The sequence below is a fragment of the Odocoileus virginianus genome, chromosome 29 (genome assembly GCF_023699985.2).
Source record: "Odocoileus virginianus isolate 20LAN1187 ecotype Illinois chromosome 29, Ovbor_1.2, whole genome shotgun sequence".
Classification (NCBI taxonomy): domain Eukaryota; kingdom Metazoa; phylum Chordata; class Mammalia; order Artiodactyla; family Cervidae; genus Odocoileus; species Odocoileus virginianus.
In genome coordinates, this window is record NC_069702.1 from 28962164 (window position 1) to 28978355 (window position 16192).

The 16192-nt window shown below is 39.6% G+C and overlaps 1 protein-coding gene across 6 annotated transcripts in view; it reads right to left on the bottom strand.

Annotated features, from left to right (window-relative positions):
• Positions 1-16192, bottom strand: part of SLC4A4 (solute carrier family 4 member 4) — a 422503-nt gene that overhangs the window by 110728 nt on the left and 295583 nt on the right. For all 6 annotated transcript variants that reach the window (XM_070458312.1, XM_070458313.1, XM_070458310.1 and 3 more), the window contains exon 8: positions 2808-2965. In XM_070458312.1, the coding sequence (XP_070314413.1) occupies positions 2808-2965 (158 nt within the window). The remainder of the gene's footprint in view (positions 1-2807; positions 2966-16192) is intronic.

Here is a 16192-nt window from a genome sequence, read left to right on the forward strand (position 1 = left end):
AAGGGCTTTGATTAGTCTTCATGGGGAAACCCTAAAGCATTTTATTGCAATCCATTCTAGGAGTCTCCTTAGATTTTCCCTAAGAGCCTTGCTTCAGAGTCAGAAATCTGCACTGACAGTGCGTCATCCATGTGGCTCCATCCCTGAACTGTAAAATGGGAATTATATTCATCTCCATGTGGCCCGTAAATATGACTGAGTGGCAGCCTCAATGGAACAGATGTAAGATGATAGCAAAGCAAAGTGCCTGTTAAGACACTAAGAAAATCATAAACATATCCAACTAAGTCACCAAAGAACAGAGTTTATCTGCTTTCACATGGATGGCAAGAAGGTCCTCTATGTGGAAAACATTTACCCAGTTTGTAGGAGTCCAGCTGCAAACAGAAAGCTAAACTAGATCAAGCAAAGAGCAGAGTGGATAGAGAAATTCATGAACTCTATACAAAGGGAGTGGCTATAATCATATTTCTTAAAAGACACATGGTAGTAATGCTACTTATTATAAATAGTAAGAATAATAATAATAAGCAAAATAATAAGCAAAAGGTGTCTTCCACCTTCAAAAGGAAAGGAAAAATGGAAAAATTTTTCGAAAGAAAAAAATGACTGTCATTACAAGATGTGCACAGAAACAGATTTCTCAGGTCTCTGCGCAGGCTAGCGGGGTGGCATGCATGTTAAAGCACATGTGCAGAGACATCCTCCACAATGACCACCATGCTCCTTGCGGGATTTCCTTTATTGGATTTCACAGGATGCAGCCATTGTAAGTGGCCCTGTATTACTCACACACAAAAAAGCTAATGAGACTCCCTTCTCAGTGATTACAGCATGCCCTGGTTCAGAGGATAGCAAATGGATAAAACTATTTCCTGGAAAAAACGTTAACATGCTAGGATATATTATTCAGATTACTGCCCTGAAATAGCTTTATGACATTATTGAATTACATTCCCTTGAATAGACTGGGCTCCTTTTCTCAATTCAAATGATGCTTTATTTTACCTCTAGACTAGTACCACTGTCCAGGACAGAAAAACATGAGCCAGACAGGAGAAGATGATAAGACAGACTCCAAAATGGTCATGACTTGCTACTCAATGAGCTTGTGTTATTGTTTAAATAAAAGCCTTTAAAAATATTTTTATGTGTAGCTTCTAGAGAAAAAGAATTAAAAAAATGAAAAAGAGCAACTGAACACTTCTTGGCATGTCTTTTTCTTTCAAGCTCCAGAAAAGTTGGTCCAAAGAGACATAAATAAAACCAAAGGGACATGCAAGCTGGAGTTCGGCCATGACTGAGTCAGCTAGCTGTTCGCCAGGTGATTGCTCAGATGGACCTGCAAGGCTCTGCGGGAATGTTTTCAAGCAAAAAGCTAAGTTCTAGAAAACACAAATCATAATAATCCCATTAACTGAATAAGCTATAACTATCCCCTTTCCTCTGCTATTTGTCCAACAACTGCTTATATTATTCCTATATTGTAATATGACAAGCATTCTCCCTGTTGTTAGAGTCTAAGAAATAGAAAAATGGGATAAAAATGCCCGTGTAAAAAAGAATGGCCTGTCATGTATAAAATGGAAGGCCCTAAGGAAATGTTCTCCTAATTTTCCTCCTGAATTGGCTCAGAACAAACCTTGAGCCCCTTACCTTGTTGGTTTACCTTGCTCAGACCATCTGAGACCACTGGAAATCCATAGCCTCTCCTGCTCACCTGGAGAAACCTAAAGAAAAGTTCCCTGCCCTTGCCCTGGGCACTCCCCCCAAAAAAGGCCCTAGTTTATAATAATTTTCTAATGTCAACCTGAAGAGTATAGACTTCTCTTTAACCTATTCCTAAGCACAAGTTTATCTGAAGCATTAGCTTCTGTTTACCTACTACACTTGACGTAGAAGTTAAGCTTCTTCTATTGGGCTCAGTTACAGGGGGAAATAAAAAAGGATGACTTCTAAGGTACTGTGCAGTATGAGTACATGATTGTAATAACAGTAGTATACTTTCTTTTAAAATAAAACTTTATTAGTCCTAACATATAACAGTAAAATGTACAAACTTAAGTATACAACTTAATGATTTTTACTTTTGTGCATATAGATAATAAACACACATTGTTATTTAGTCGCTCAGTTGTGTCCAACTCTTTTGCGACCCCATGGACTGTAGCCTACCAGGGTCCTTTGTCCATGTCATTCTCCAGGCAAGAGTACTGGAGTGGACTACCATTTCCTTCTCCAGGGGATCTTCCCGACCCAGGGATCAAATCTGTATCTCCTACACTGGCAGGAGGATTCTTCACCACTGAGTCAAAACACATATATACATGTCTATATATGTACACACGGACACATTTATATATATTGATATATATAATGTGTATATGTATGTATGAACATACCCACTATCAATTTTCTAATAAAACAGAGAGCAAATGAAAGCAACTCAGACCTCTGAACCATTTACCATCTATATGATCTTGGAGAAGTTACTTAAATTTTCAAACTGTTTCTTCATCTATAAAATCCCTTATAGTTTATACTTTAAAAATTATTATGAGTATTAAATAGGCTAATCCATCAGAAACTTATTCCATAGTCCAATGAATTATCATAATCATTATTACTACTATACACGTGCCAAGTCAATTGAGAGCATGAAAGTCAGACTGAACCATTATTTCAAGTTAAACCTTTCTAACATGCTTGCTTTGGATGTATCCTCATCCTATTGGCTCTCTAGCCTGAGGGGCAGGAGTTTCCCTATGACCACACTATGGACCCCAGCAGGTCAGGGAGCAGCTTACCTTGTGGGCACAGGGACCTCAGTCAGGGCACCCAGCATGACTGCCTGCTGCAGCCGAACAAAAGCAATGAAAGGAGAATCCAAGAAGTCTACCTCGCCAACAAGCACGTTGGAAGCTTCTGCATCACGTGGCAGTTTTTTCATGAACTTATTCTTCAGCTGCATGGGAAGAGCCAAGAAGACACAGCTTATTTCCAGAGAAGGGAACTCAAAGAAATTTCTTTATGAGTCTATGTGCACCAGGCAGGCCCTAGCTAGCCATTCTTCTATTATGTCTAACCATTCTATTTTAATAAGCATTTCTCTGTATTTTGGATGCAAAAACATTAAGCGTATAGTCATGTGGTTTACACATAAAACAATATTTACATACATATCAATTCATTTACTTATTCACTCAATAAACATGAGTTTAAGAGTCTCCTGGGAGCCAGGAACTGATCTAAGCCCTGATGATAAGGGAGGTGTCAACTAATGACACGGCCTTCTTGAGCTCATATTCCAGCAGGGCAGAAGTAAAATAGAACTTAAAGTAGTGGTAAGTGGTGAGAAGAAAAAGTGAGACATGTAAGAGGATACATCTTTAGACAAGGAGGTCAGGGAAGGCCTCTGAAGAAGCACATTGACACTGGGGTAAGGGGACAAGCCAAGTAAAGATCTGGGCAAAGAAAATTCTAGGCAAAGACAAGAGAAAGTGCAAAGCCTCTGAACCAGGCAAAAGCTGGGCATTTACAGCAGCAATAGGTGGCCAAGTGTGTGGGAGCAGATGAAGCACAGGAGAGAAAACCGCAGCAGATGAAGGTGCAGGCGTGAGGGGGGCCAGCGGGTGAGGGTCATGAAGGCCACAGTATGGAGTTTCAGATGTTTTAAATAGAACTTACCCACTAAAGAAAAGTCCATGGCAAGGTGGAGTAGAAAGACCTAAATTTAGGAGAAATCCCCATGTAATCAGGCTTTAAGACCATGCGATAGGATGACACAACCTCGGGAGTAAGTGTAGACAGAGGAAAGGGCTGTCTATTGACCCTCAACATCTGTCCATTGACCCTAAACCTTGGGCTACCTTGGAATGGAATGGAAGCAAATATTGGCAGAGGATACTGAAACAGAGCAGCCTGTGAGGTAGGAATAGGTAGGAATAAAAGCAGGCCTTCACCAACCAGGACTTTAGGTGAAGAAAGGGACCAATGAGGAGAGGATTATCTGCTTCAGTGTTAAAGGCTGCTGGAAGTTCAAATAAGATGAAAACTAAGAAAGGACTAATGATGGGACCTGGACAATGAGGGTAGTCCCAGTGGTCTTATGGGAGACTCCATACTCCCAATGGAAGGGGCTTGGGTTCAATCCCTTGTCAGAGAACTAGATCTCACATGTGGCAGCTAAGAGTTGTCATGCTGTAGCTATAAAAACAGAGAAGTCAATGGCACCCCACTCCAGTACTCTTGCCTGGAAAATCCCATGGATGGAGGAGCCTGGTGGGCTGCAGTCCATGGGGTGGCTAAGAGTGGGACACGACTGAGCGACTTCACTTTCACTTTTCACTTTCATGCATTGGGGAAGGAAATAGCAACCCATTCCAGTGTTCTTGCCTGGAGAATCCCAGGGACAGGGGAGCCTGGTGGGCTGCCGTCTATGGGGTCACACAGAGTCGGACACAACTGAAGCGACTTAGCAGCAGCAGCTATAAAAAGAATCACAACTAAAAAGATCCCACATGCAGCAACTAAAAGACCCAGCACAGCCAAATTATTAAAAAAATGTTTTTTAAAAGAAAGTAAAGACCAATGAATTTGACAAGATGGAAGTGCTGGGTGATCCATACAAGAGTGGACACCAGCCTACCCAAGAAAGAATAAGATGTGAAAAAATGGAGACAGAGAGTAGAGAGAATTCTTCTGAGAAATGTTGCTACCAAGAAAAGCCAAGAATTAAGGAGGTAGGTGAAGAAAGGGATAAAATGGAGAATTATTTTTCATGGGGAATATGATCACAATTTGGAATGTTCATGAAGATGATCTAGTAAAGACAGATTACTCCTGTAGGAGAAATGGGCATAACTGCAAATCAGCTCAAGCAACCTTGAACTATTGAGAAGAGAGATGTCCATGTATAGCTAGAGGGATTGAATCCAGATGGAACACAGCTCATCCATTCTAACCAGGCAATGCAGACTCTAGGTATAGTCAGGGGTGATCTGGGAAGTCTGTGGGGTGAAGATGAGGATTCCAAGGACTTACATTTTTTCAGTGAAATATGAATGACCTGAGGGTGAGGAGGAGGAAGACGGATGTACATGGGAGCTTGAGGAGAAAGGTAAAGGTGTAAAGTGCTTTTCTTGGAGAGTAAAGGTTGCCTTTGCCAACAAAGGTCTGTCTAGTCAAGGCTAAGGTTCTTCCAGAGGTCATGTGTGGATGTGAGAGTTGGACTATAAAGAAAGCTAAGCACTGAAGAATTGATGCTTTTGAACTGTGGTGTTGGAGAAGACTATTGAGAGTCCCTTGGACTGCAAAGAGATCCAACCAGTCCATCCTAAAGGAGATCAGTCCTGAGTGTTCATTGGAAGGACTGATGCTGAAGCTGAAACTCCAATACTTTGGCCACCTGATGCAAAGAACTGACTTATTTGAAAAGACCCTGATGCTGGGAAAGATTGAGGGCAGGAGGAGAAGGGGATGACAAAGGATGAGATGGCTAGATGGCATCACCGACTCAATGGACATGAGTTTGGGTAAACTCTGGGAGTTGGTGATGGATAGGGAGGCCTGACGTGCTGCAGTCCATGGGGTCGCAGAGCTGGACACAGCTGAGCGACTAAACTGAACTGAACTGAAAGGTTGCCTAACAGTCACTTTGAAACCTTATCCTGTAGGTGTTATTCATTCCTCTCCCCTCCCAACCCAGCTCCCACTTAGAATAGGCTTGTTCAAGTATCCTTCAATGAGTGGGAAATGTCTTCTAGAATAGGCTTGTTCAAGTATCCTTCAATGAGTGGGAAATGTCTTCCAATAACTCAAGGAAAACATCTCAAAAATCACAAATAGATAGAGATAAGAATTTTGCAAGAAGACTTCTGATATACACATATCACCAATATGAATGTCTCCCCACTTAAGTTCAAAGTTACCAGTGAACATTTTTATGCCAGGGGTTATCACCTATATGGGAAGTGGGAGGTGTGGCCCAATTTTCCCCAGTAATGAAAAATTACAGTAGAGTTTTATTTTCTATTTCCATATAAATAGTTCTCAATAAGGGAGAATAAGTGCCATGAAAACTGATCCCCAAAACCATCATCTTCAGTAGCATTTTAACAAGATTCTTGTCTTTGGAACTTCATACAAGAAGAAAACTGCGAGGCAAAAAAGAAAAGAAGGAAGTTGGAACTAATAATTTAGTGGAAACCAGAAAAAAAAAAACCCACAAAGGCAAGATTACATATTTTTGGATGTTAGAAACATGACTACTTCTAGCAGTAAAAGACTTTTCCAAAGTTTATACCATTAATCCTTCAAGCAATACTAATATTTCCAAAAAGTCTGTTTATTTCTACAGGTATGAAAAGAACAGCCATGGGAATAGTCTAAAACCATCAAACTGTTATTATAGTCAAAGGAAGTTGCAGTAATGAATTGCTCTGTGTAACATGGAGTAGAGTGTGGGATATGGTCAAATGACCCAAAGGAATAAAGAAATACCACGCTAGAGTAATCTTTCCGACTCTTTCCAGAGAGAGCTCCCATTACCAACACAGGCCATGAAGCTCTATAATCATTTGATTGTACTTGCCATTCTCGCCAACACTCTTTGCTGTAGTTAGGTAGGTAATCTGATCATAATCTCCTGTTTTCGGTACTTAGCCTCCCACACAGGACCAAAAAACTGTCCGTTCCTCATTTCTACCTTTTCTAAACCTCCTTCAGAGCTCAGAACAAGTCTTTCCACTCTCTCAGCACTGCTTCTAGGGAACTCCTTGAAGCACTCATTTGTTTATTAAATTGGAGTGTAATTGCTTTACAATGTTGTGTTTCTACTGTACAAGGTCAATCAGCTATATGGACACATACCTCCCCTCCGTCTTGAGCATCCCTTATAGCCCCCTCTCTATATCCCACCTCTCCAGGTCACAGAACCTGAGCTGAGCTCCCTGACCTGTAGAGCAGCTTCAGGAACCAGCTATCTGTTCCACACATGGCAGTATATATATGTCAATCCTACTCTCAATTTGTCCCAGGAGCATTCATGTTGGAATCATGCTTTTGCCAAGGTTGAAGTCTTTGCTCTGAACTCCCTGAGGGTTAGAACAGTTTATCCCCCACAGAACTGATTGCTTCCTTTGCACATAATTCAGCTGTCGTAAATATTTTGAATGGAAGGAATGAGCTCTGCAGAATTTACAATCAGACCATAAGAACATTAAATGCCCAGCAAAGTTCAAGAGGTTTTAGAGGCCCATTCTAGAACATACTAACTGTCTGGATCTATCACTAAGCAACTACTGACTCACAAAACATGCAGAATATCCCACAGTTATATTCTTCCACAAAATGTTTTACTTGTATGGTACCTTTACTAAGATGACTATACCATTTTGGAAAAACTGAAGCATGTTTTTAAAGCTAGAGGAACTGCATCCTATGTGCTCAGAAGAGAAGTAGTTATAAAGATATATTCTTTGAGATCAGCAAACCTCACACTGTGTTTGTGAGACACTAATGTTCTTGGAGAAACTCGTAGCTATTCCAAAATAAAAATGTGTGGTGCCTGAAGTGCCCTGAAACTTAGTCCTCAGATGACTCTTCTCTACACACACTCCTGGGTGATCTTGTCAAGCCCCCTGCCTTTAAATTCCATCTGTGTCCTAATGGCTCACAGATCTATGGGTTTTCCTGGTGACTCAGATGGTTAAGAATCTGCCTGCAATGCAAGAGATCCAGGTTCAATCCCTAGATAAGGAAGATCCCCTGGAGAAGGGACCCACTCCGGTATTCTTGCCTGGAGAATTCCATGGACAGAGGAGCCAGGCAGGCTACAGTCCAAGGGGTCACAAAAAGTTGAACAGATTTATTTCAGCCAGGACCTCTTCCCTGCAGTCCAGTCTTATAACATCTCTACTCAGATGTCTAATAGGCATTGCAAATTTTACAAATCCAAAACCGAGCCCCCCTCCCAAGAGTCCCCTCAAACTTGCTCCTCTGGTTCATGGCAGCCCCATTTTTCCAATGCCCAGGCCCAGAACTTGCTGTCATCTTCCACACTTCTCCTCCTCTCACACCCCATGTCCATTCTATCAGTGAATACTGTTGGATCCACCTTCGGAGATGTCCAATCATTTCTCACCATCTTCACTGCCACCACCCTGGGCCACGTTGCAAGCACTTCCCTCCTGGGTTATGGCATTGGTCCCCAGCTGGATTGCTTGCTTCTGCCCTTGCCCCCCGCCCCACTCCAGTCTGTTCACCAAAGCAGCCAGAGCAATCAAAGCAGGAGTCAGATAAAACCCTCTGTTGGTCCCCATTTCACTAAGAGAGAAGGCAATCTCATTATGACAAGCCACAACTCCAGCTCCATCGGGCTCCCCATCAGCTCCCTGACCTCGTTTCCAACTGCTTTTTCCCAGTCTTCTTCAGACCCACCATCCCAGGGTCCAAACCTTCCCTCTGACACACCAGGCACACTCGTCCCTCAGGGCCTTCATATCTGCTGTGTGTCTGCAAGGAAAGTCTGCAGGGCTCCCTCCCTCACTTCCTTCAGATCTTTACTTAAGTCACTTCTCAACACTGAGACCTTCCCTGGCCACATTGTTAAAATTTCCACCTCCCTTTCCCCACAGGTTCTTCTTACTCCTCTGTCCTACCTTATGTTTTTCTTTGTACTTATTACAGTCAAACATGCTATAATTTTTACTTATCCTCCTTCTTATCTGCCTCCTCACTAGAATGTAAGTTCACTAATAGTAGGATAATATCCATCTCTTTTGCTTAGTGTTATATCCTTAATGCCTAGAAGAAAAGATGAAATAAATGTTTGTTCAGTGAAGGAATGGTGGTTATTATTTCTGCTCTTTCCAATAAGCTTTCCTAACTCTTCTCTTAAAGCAGGGGTTTCTGGGCATCCCACCACCCCCCAGGCCATCTAAGTGGACAAAAGGCCTAGATAGGACTCATCTTAGTAAACTCCCCTACTGATAACAGTGATTGGTCCAAAGGATGGATGCACCATCTACACAGGGACCAAAACATTTTGGGAAATTAACATTCAAATAAATGTGTAAAAATCAATGTTTCCCTTTCACCTAAGGTTGTTACCCTCTTTGCTGGAAGGGCCTGTCACAGGATTGTCCACACTAGGAGAGAATGAGGTCAATGCCCAAAATGAAACACAAAATCAGGAGAGAAAAATGGATGAAAAGAGAGACTGCTGAGTCCCCAGCCTCAGGCCCTGAGGTCCTGTAGCCTCTCCATTCTGTGAACTCATCAAGAATTATTACTACTTATATAAGCCAGAAAATTCCATTTGGGGCTTAAATTAATTTGAGGTGATTTCTGTCTACTGCAGTCCAGATCCTTCACAAAAAAGTGTTTTTGTCAAATAAATTTGAGGAGTACCATGTCAGACAGAATTAAATACGTTTCTATGCTATACATTCTCTTAGAGCTTTGAATAGGCATGTATGCCAAAGAATGCTTTATCTCCCACTCGGAGATAAATAAGGCACATTTTGATATGAAAACAGATTTTAAAATGCTGTTTGGGACAGAAATTTTGTCATCTCCTATTTAATCCTACTCTCAGCTCCATTTAATTCTCTTTAAATTTAACGGGTGCCTCAAATGTTCAAGGCCTGATGTGGGCACTGCAAGGAACAAACAGACTGCTCGCCTAAAGTTTAAAATCCAATGAAGAGAAGCAAATATAGCTCTGATGAAATAAGACACATAAAGATAATATGAAAAGTATATTGTTTAATGAGGTCACAAAATATAGCAATAGAGTTCAAAGAAAGTTTTTCTATGAATCAAAGTTTACAGATTCCTCTCATAAAGGTGGCTCATCAAATATTGATTCATACAGGTTTCCTTTTTCAAGTACCTCAACAATACCTGATAAAGGAAAAAGTAATGACTGAAGTATAAAAAGCAACTGTGGGCTTACACAATAGAATGTGAACAGTAATAAAGTACTAACAAAAACATTATTAACATTACATAGAATGGTGAAGAACAACTCAGGAATTACAAGGAACAGCAAAATAAGAATAGCAAAATGAAAATAAGAACAAAATCAGGTTGAAGATCACCCAACAAGCTAATCTGGATTGAATTCCGAAGACAGTCTGACATTTCTTTCTTATAGATTACCAGCTGAGGCTCCAAGGGATACATAGCCTGGATTTCATGCAGGGCCAACTACGAGAACATACAGCGGAAAAAAACTGCTTTAGACAACCTTGATTCCAAGGAAATGAATTTCAAAGGGCTGCATCTGGTAAGAGATAATTTGGCTAGCTCAGGGGCTTCCCAGGTGGTGCAGGGGTAAAGAATCTAACTGCCACTGCAGGAGGTGCAAGAGATGCAAGTTTTATCTCTGGGTCAGGAAGATCCTCTGGAGGAGGAAGTGGCAACCCACTCCAGTATTCTTGCCTGGGAATCCCATCAACCCTCCATCAACCCTGGAGGGTTACAGTCCATGGGGTTGTGAAGAGTCGGTCATGACAGCATGCACACATGCAATTTGACCATCTTAGCAATTGGGAACACTTTTTTGTCTACCAGGTAACAATCCCAACTCTGTGAGTCCGGGGATGTACATTTCAGGTTCCTTTAATGCTAACCTGTATTCTTTCTTCCAATAATTCAGTTAACTTCTTTACTTTCTGATTGGCTTTCTAACAACCCAGTGATCACAGTACTAGCATAACAAGAAACTAGAGATTATAAACAGATAAAGCAGAACAAGTGGACCGATTGTAACAAGTGATAGCTTCTTGGAATGATCACATGTGATGATGGGAAAGTTACTCATACTCAAGTGATATGCATCACATATAGCTAACTGAAAAAATTATACTGTAATCAATCTCAACTGACTGGGGTAACATTATATCCTCTCACTCATACCATCACCCTCAGACCTTCAGCATCACCTGGTAAGTAGGTTCAGGCTATCATATTAATGCAGTCACTAGGCAAGTATTTAAACCCTACCTATCATTCTTTGCCATTAGCAGCATATGCTAAAATAAATGTAATAAAGTGTCATTTGTAACCAGGAGTACTCACAATTTGTCATTTGAGTCTGATTTATTAGAAGGTGACCCTATAGGCTGGTCAATACCCTTTTTAAAAATAAACTAAAAAAAAAAAAAGATGGAAACTTACATGAATTACAAAAAATAGAAAATAAAAACATAATTGCCAATGTCATGTATATTTACATCACATTAGTTTCTCTTCATAGTTAAATAAAAATAAAGTTTGATAATACTTGAAAAAAATAAAAACCAAAACTCATCTAAATTTGAGTATATTTTCTCATTTTTCCAAAGCTATCCCCCATTACATACATTCTCTTTTACTCTCAAGAAGAATGATTTTAATCTTCCAATCTATATTTATTCTCAATTAGCCTAATGCCTCATGTCAGCAGGCTACCTGGGCAAAGAGCTGATGCCCAGCTTTCTTCCTGTTATTCTTTCCTCTCTTCTGTTCTCCTTAGCTTCCCTTTTTCCTGCTGATCTCCTCCCTTCCATTCTCTTTGAAAATTGGCAGCTCTTATTCTTTGCCAAACAAACTCCTCTGGCAATCTCAAAATCCTGCTAGGTTCACCCTACTACCATGTCCTTCCAGTGCAAAGGTATCTATCTGTGTTAGTGGTAAAGCAAGGGCACCATACTTACGAGTTGAGTGACGTGTATGAAAGGCCCAGTTTACCCCCATTGTATTGGGGCAGATATTAATATTACCTTCTTTCATTCTCAAAAGTGTCTCGGGAAAAGGAAAAAAACTATATGATCACCCCACATTTTAAGCTCACTGAGGGCAGCTCCTGAGCAGTGCCTAGGATATGGCATTGAAAAATAATTATATGCTATGAAGGCATAAAATTCAAGGAACTCAAAAGTATGAGGAAACGAATGGATCAAACAGCATCTTAGTAAGCTATGCTGAGTATGAATTTATTTGTTTACTATATGCAAACAATACTAACTGCTGGGGCAGGAAAACAGTATTCTCTTGCTCACCATAAATGAAATGATTCTTCCTCTGCCCCCTCCCTTTTTCTACACCTTGGGAAAAGTAGCCAATTTGATGGCTTAAAGTTTGACAAAATTCACTGGGATTTTTCCTAATGAGAAGGTCGTAGTGATGAAGACAAGAAGTACGCTATTTTCTCTTAAGCAAGGCAAATGAACAGAAAAACAGAGAGTTACATCTTAATCCATGTAGCTGATTAAATAAATAGATTCAGAGTCAGTTTCATATGCTCAGTTAACTACCAGAACTCATGTCTCTTTGAGTCTATCAATCCCAGAATTTATATTCTGTTTATGGGTGGTTTTAGGCATGGAGCTGTATATTTGGTGAACTAGAAATTTCTGACCTAATTGATGTTTTTAAGAGACTTCAGCTCCAGCTATTATAAATTAGCTTGTATCATACTAACCCTTCCAGTAAGAAAAACTGAAAAGCTAGATTTCCGTAATCTGTTTAAAGGAATCGGAAAATCACTATGACATTAAAAAAAAAAAAACAAAAACCTAAGCAGCCAGTGTCCCTAAAGAAGAAAACTGCATGAAGGTGAGGCTAAAATCAGCTCCTCTGTTTCTTCTAAAGGCATCTGATGACTCCTAAGTAGCTGTAGAGATTCAGAAATTGAGTAGAGCCTTCAGCAGTCTCAAAGTGATGGGCAAACATGCCAAGCATTCAGTTGGGACCCCTAAAAGACAAGATTAAAGGTAAAAGGAAAAACTAGTAATAAATCAACCCACATAAAGAAGGAAATGTCAATCCACTCAAGTATTCTTGCCTGGAGAATCCCATGGACAGAAGAGCCTAGCAAGTCACAGTCTATGGGGTCGCAAAGAGTCGGACACAACTAAGTTACTAACACACACATAAATACCAAAACCTAAGTTCCAATCAGTTCAATTCCAGACTAAATAGTAAGTTGGTCTTCCCCCAGCCTAAATGCCAGCCAAAAGCAAAAGAAATAATCTCTGAAGAAAATGTTATCTAAAGTATCAACCTAGTTCTAATATAACATCTGACATTCAATCAGAAATTACTAGGCATACTAGTAGACAAGACTGAATGATGAGAACACAAGAGAAAAAAACAAAACACAGAAATTAGAAAGAAATTTAAAGGAGCTATATACTAGGTACCAGAGGTAGACTCTGAAATAACTTAATAGTTTTAAAGTACTGATGAGATGAAGACTTTCAGAAGAACCATTTAAAACACAAAGTAGATGTCCTAGAGATTAAAATGACTTGTTATTTTAACATTAATAACATCAATGACTTGTTAAAGTCAATATTATTCATAATATAAAAATGGGACATTTGTGGAATGCAGCTAAACATGTGCACTGAGTAAAATTCATAGCCGAAGTGCAAATATTTCAAAAGAACAAAAGCTAAAGTGTGATGATCTAAATCTGTATTTCATGGATTAAGACTAAAATAGCAAATGAAACTCATAGAAGGTATAAAGAAGGAATTAAAAATGAGAGGAAATATGGCATTAAAAAACAAGTATACTATGTTGATCATGTTCTATTTCATAATCTGTATGACAATTATACAAGTGTCCACATTCTAAAAAATTATCAAGTAGATTTTATCACAAATATGTTTTACTTTAATAAAACAATTATACTACAAACAGTGTCTTAATAAATAAACTGTTATTTCATTTCAATACTGCTTACATGTGGTGCTCCCTTGGCAGGAAACTTTTAAAAGAAATCAAGGATAGTGAAAAACAAAACTGTATTCCATAGCCCTACCTCATATGTCAAAGACTTTTGTAAAGATAAGAAAAGATAAGAGGTAAAATGCCTAGCAAGACACAAACAAATATAAGGCTCACTCCTCCTGGCTTCTTTTTAGTTTCTCTAACATGGAAAGTAAACCTCTCTACTGCCTTCTTTCCTCCTACCATGCATATCCAGAAGACTACCTGATTGTGCTATGTTGGTAGGTAACATATTCCTGCTTTTACCTTCCAAAGGTGTGTGAACCCTATGCAACATAAACATAACTTAACCCAGTACACTTCCCTTGGGTTAAAATTAGCCTCCAACAGGGGTGGGAAGAAGGAGCAGTCCATCAAAAACAGCCTTGTGAAAACTAATCCCTGAGATAATTCTGAAATAGGTTTGACCTAGCAAGTTCTATGTGTATATATTTGGAACATAACTACCATCTCAAATTCTGGGAATCCTGGAGTACGAGAAGTGGAGACTAGGCACTGGCTATAGTTGGCTTCTATGGTTAATTGAAGACTGACACTATTGCCCATCCTCTCCCAGTTTTCCAGCAGCCCTCTCATCCCATATCTAAGAAAGAAGAGGACTGATCTGAACAAATTAAATTCTAAGTCAATAAGCTTACATGAGCTTTTCTCAGGCACTAGGAAAATAGTTCTTTTCACTGAAAGCTCTACTCTGGCCTCTCTTTGTGGTAGGGATTCTCGGTAAAAAGAGCATGTCTACTCAAGTCCCAAGTGCAAGGAGTATCTTTTGCTTCAAGGCTCTTTCCAGCTACCAAGATGAGGCAGAAGGCTCTGCCTAAGTCAACCAGGTTCTACTGTGGGGTTTGCAGTCAAAGTCTCAGTCTGTAAGAGTTCCCTGACCTTTGATTATCTGTGTACACATTTCTCACCCTGACCTTCTCAGGAGTGTTGGACTGAGAACAGGTTTGGGTGTTCCTCAGTAGCCTGGACAAATACCGTTTTAAACACACCCCACCGTTCCATTCCTAAATCTCACTTCTTTTCTGTAAACTGTATAATTTCCCAACAAAGAAATGTCAGAGGAAGGAAAAAAAAAATAGGAACTGCTGTTTTATAAGCTTAATAGAGTACTGCTTTTTATTTCAAGACTACATAAGAAAAATTATTTCAAAACTTTCCTGTTAAATAAAGACAGTCTTTAATCAACCCCTAAGTAAATTTGTGGGATAGGATTTTTTTGGTGTGATACACAGAATTGCTGGAATAAATTAGTTTAAACGTTTTTTATTTTGTCTTTAATGATTGCCCTTTAGGTTATCTTCAAGCTGTAATTTAGAAGAATATTTCCACTGGCTAAATTTAAAAACCATCAGCCCAATGTCTAAGAGGCCTAAAAAGAGGAGCTCTCGCTTGATTGCCTACAGAATCCAAAATTTAGACACTTACGATGTTGTTAGTACTGAATTTCTGTAATATGGTCTGAGATTTCCAGAGTGTATATAATATGAAAGAAGGAAGACAAAGTCATTAAATAAGACAAAATGTCAAAAGGCTGTGGCTACATGTTCTTACTCCTTGAAAACTTTTCTACTTTTACTTATCCCATTTTTAAAAAATAAAAAATGAAAACAGTGCCCTGAGGGTGAAAATCTGATTTTCTAATTTTTCCTTTCAAATATAGCCATCTCACCACCATTAATGCAAATGATTCTCCAAAGCAGCACATTTACAAACAGCTATTAAACTAAATAAAACATTAAGCACAATCCATCAGTTCTGATTTCCTAAACAGGATGAAACTTCAAGTACTGACCTAGTTTAAAAATCAACTTGTCAAAATCTCTAGTCACATTTTCTTATATCCTGCATCACTAAAAAACATCAATATGTTGCCAGCTATATACAGTGTTTAAAACATTTTCACATTTACTATTTCACTTGAATTCTCACAGCAAGTTTACAAGAAATGTACTATTTAATTATTTTATAGATGAGGGAAACAAAAGTCCAAGCATTTTAAAGGACTTCACGAAATTCATACAGCTAAATGTCTGAGCCAGAACGTGAATTATGTCCACTGTGCTACACCATGAAACTTTCCCATTTCTGATGAATATATTTTACTACCTGAAGTTCAGAAAAAAATTGTCCTAAAACTTCTAACCTTTTCATATAGTGCACTAATGCTAAGTATAGACAATGGTTTACGTGCTTAGTTGCTCAGTCGTGTCTGACTCTTTGTGACCCCATGGACTGTAGCCCAGCAGACTCCTCTGTCCACAGGGATTCTCCAGGCCAGAACACTGGAGTGGGCTGCCATGCCCTCCTCCAGGGAATCTTCCCAACCCAGGGATCGAACCCAGGTCTCCTGCATTGCAGGCAGAGTCTTTACCATCTGTGCCACCAGGGAAACCCAACAACGGTTTAG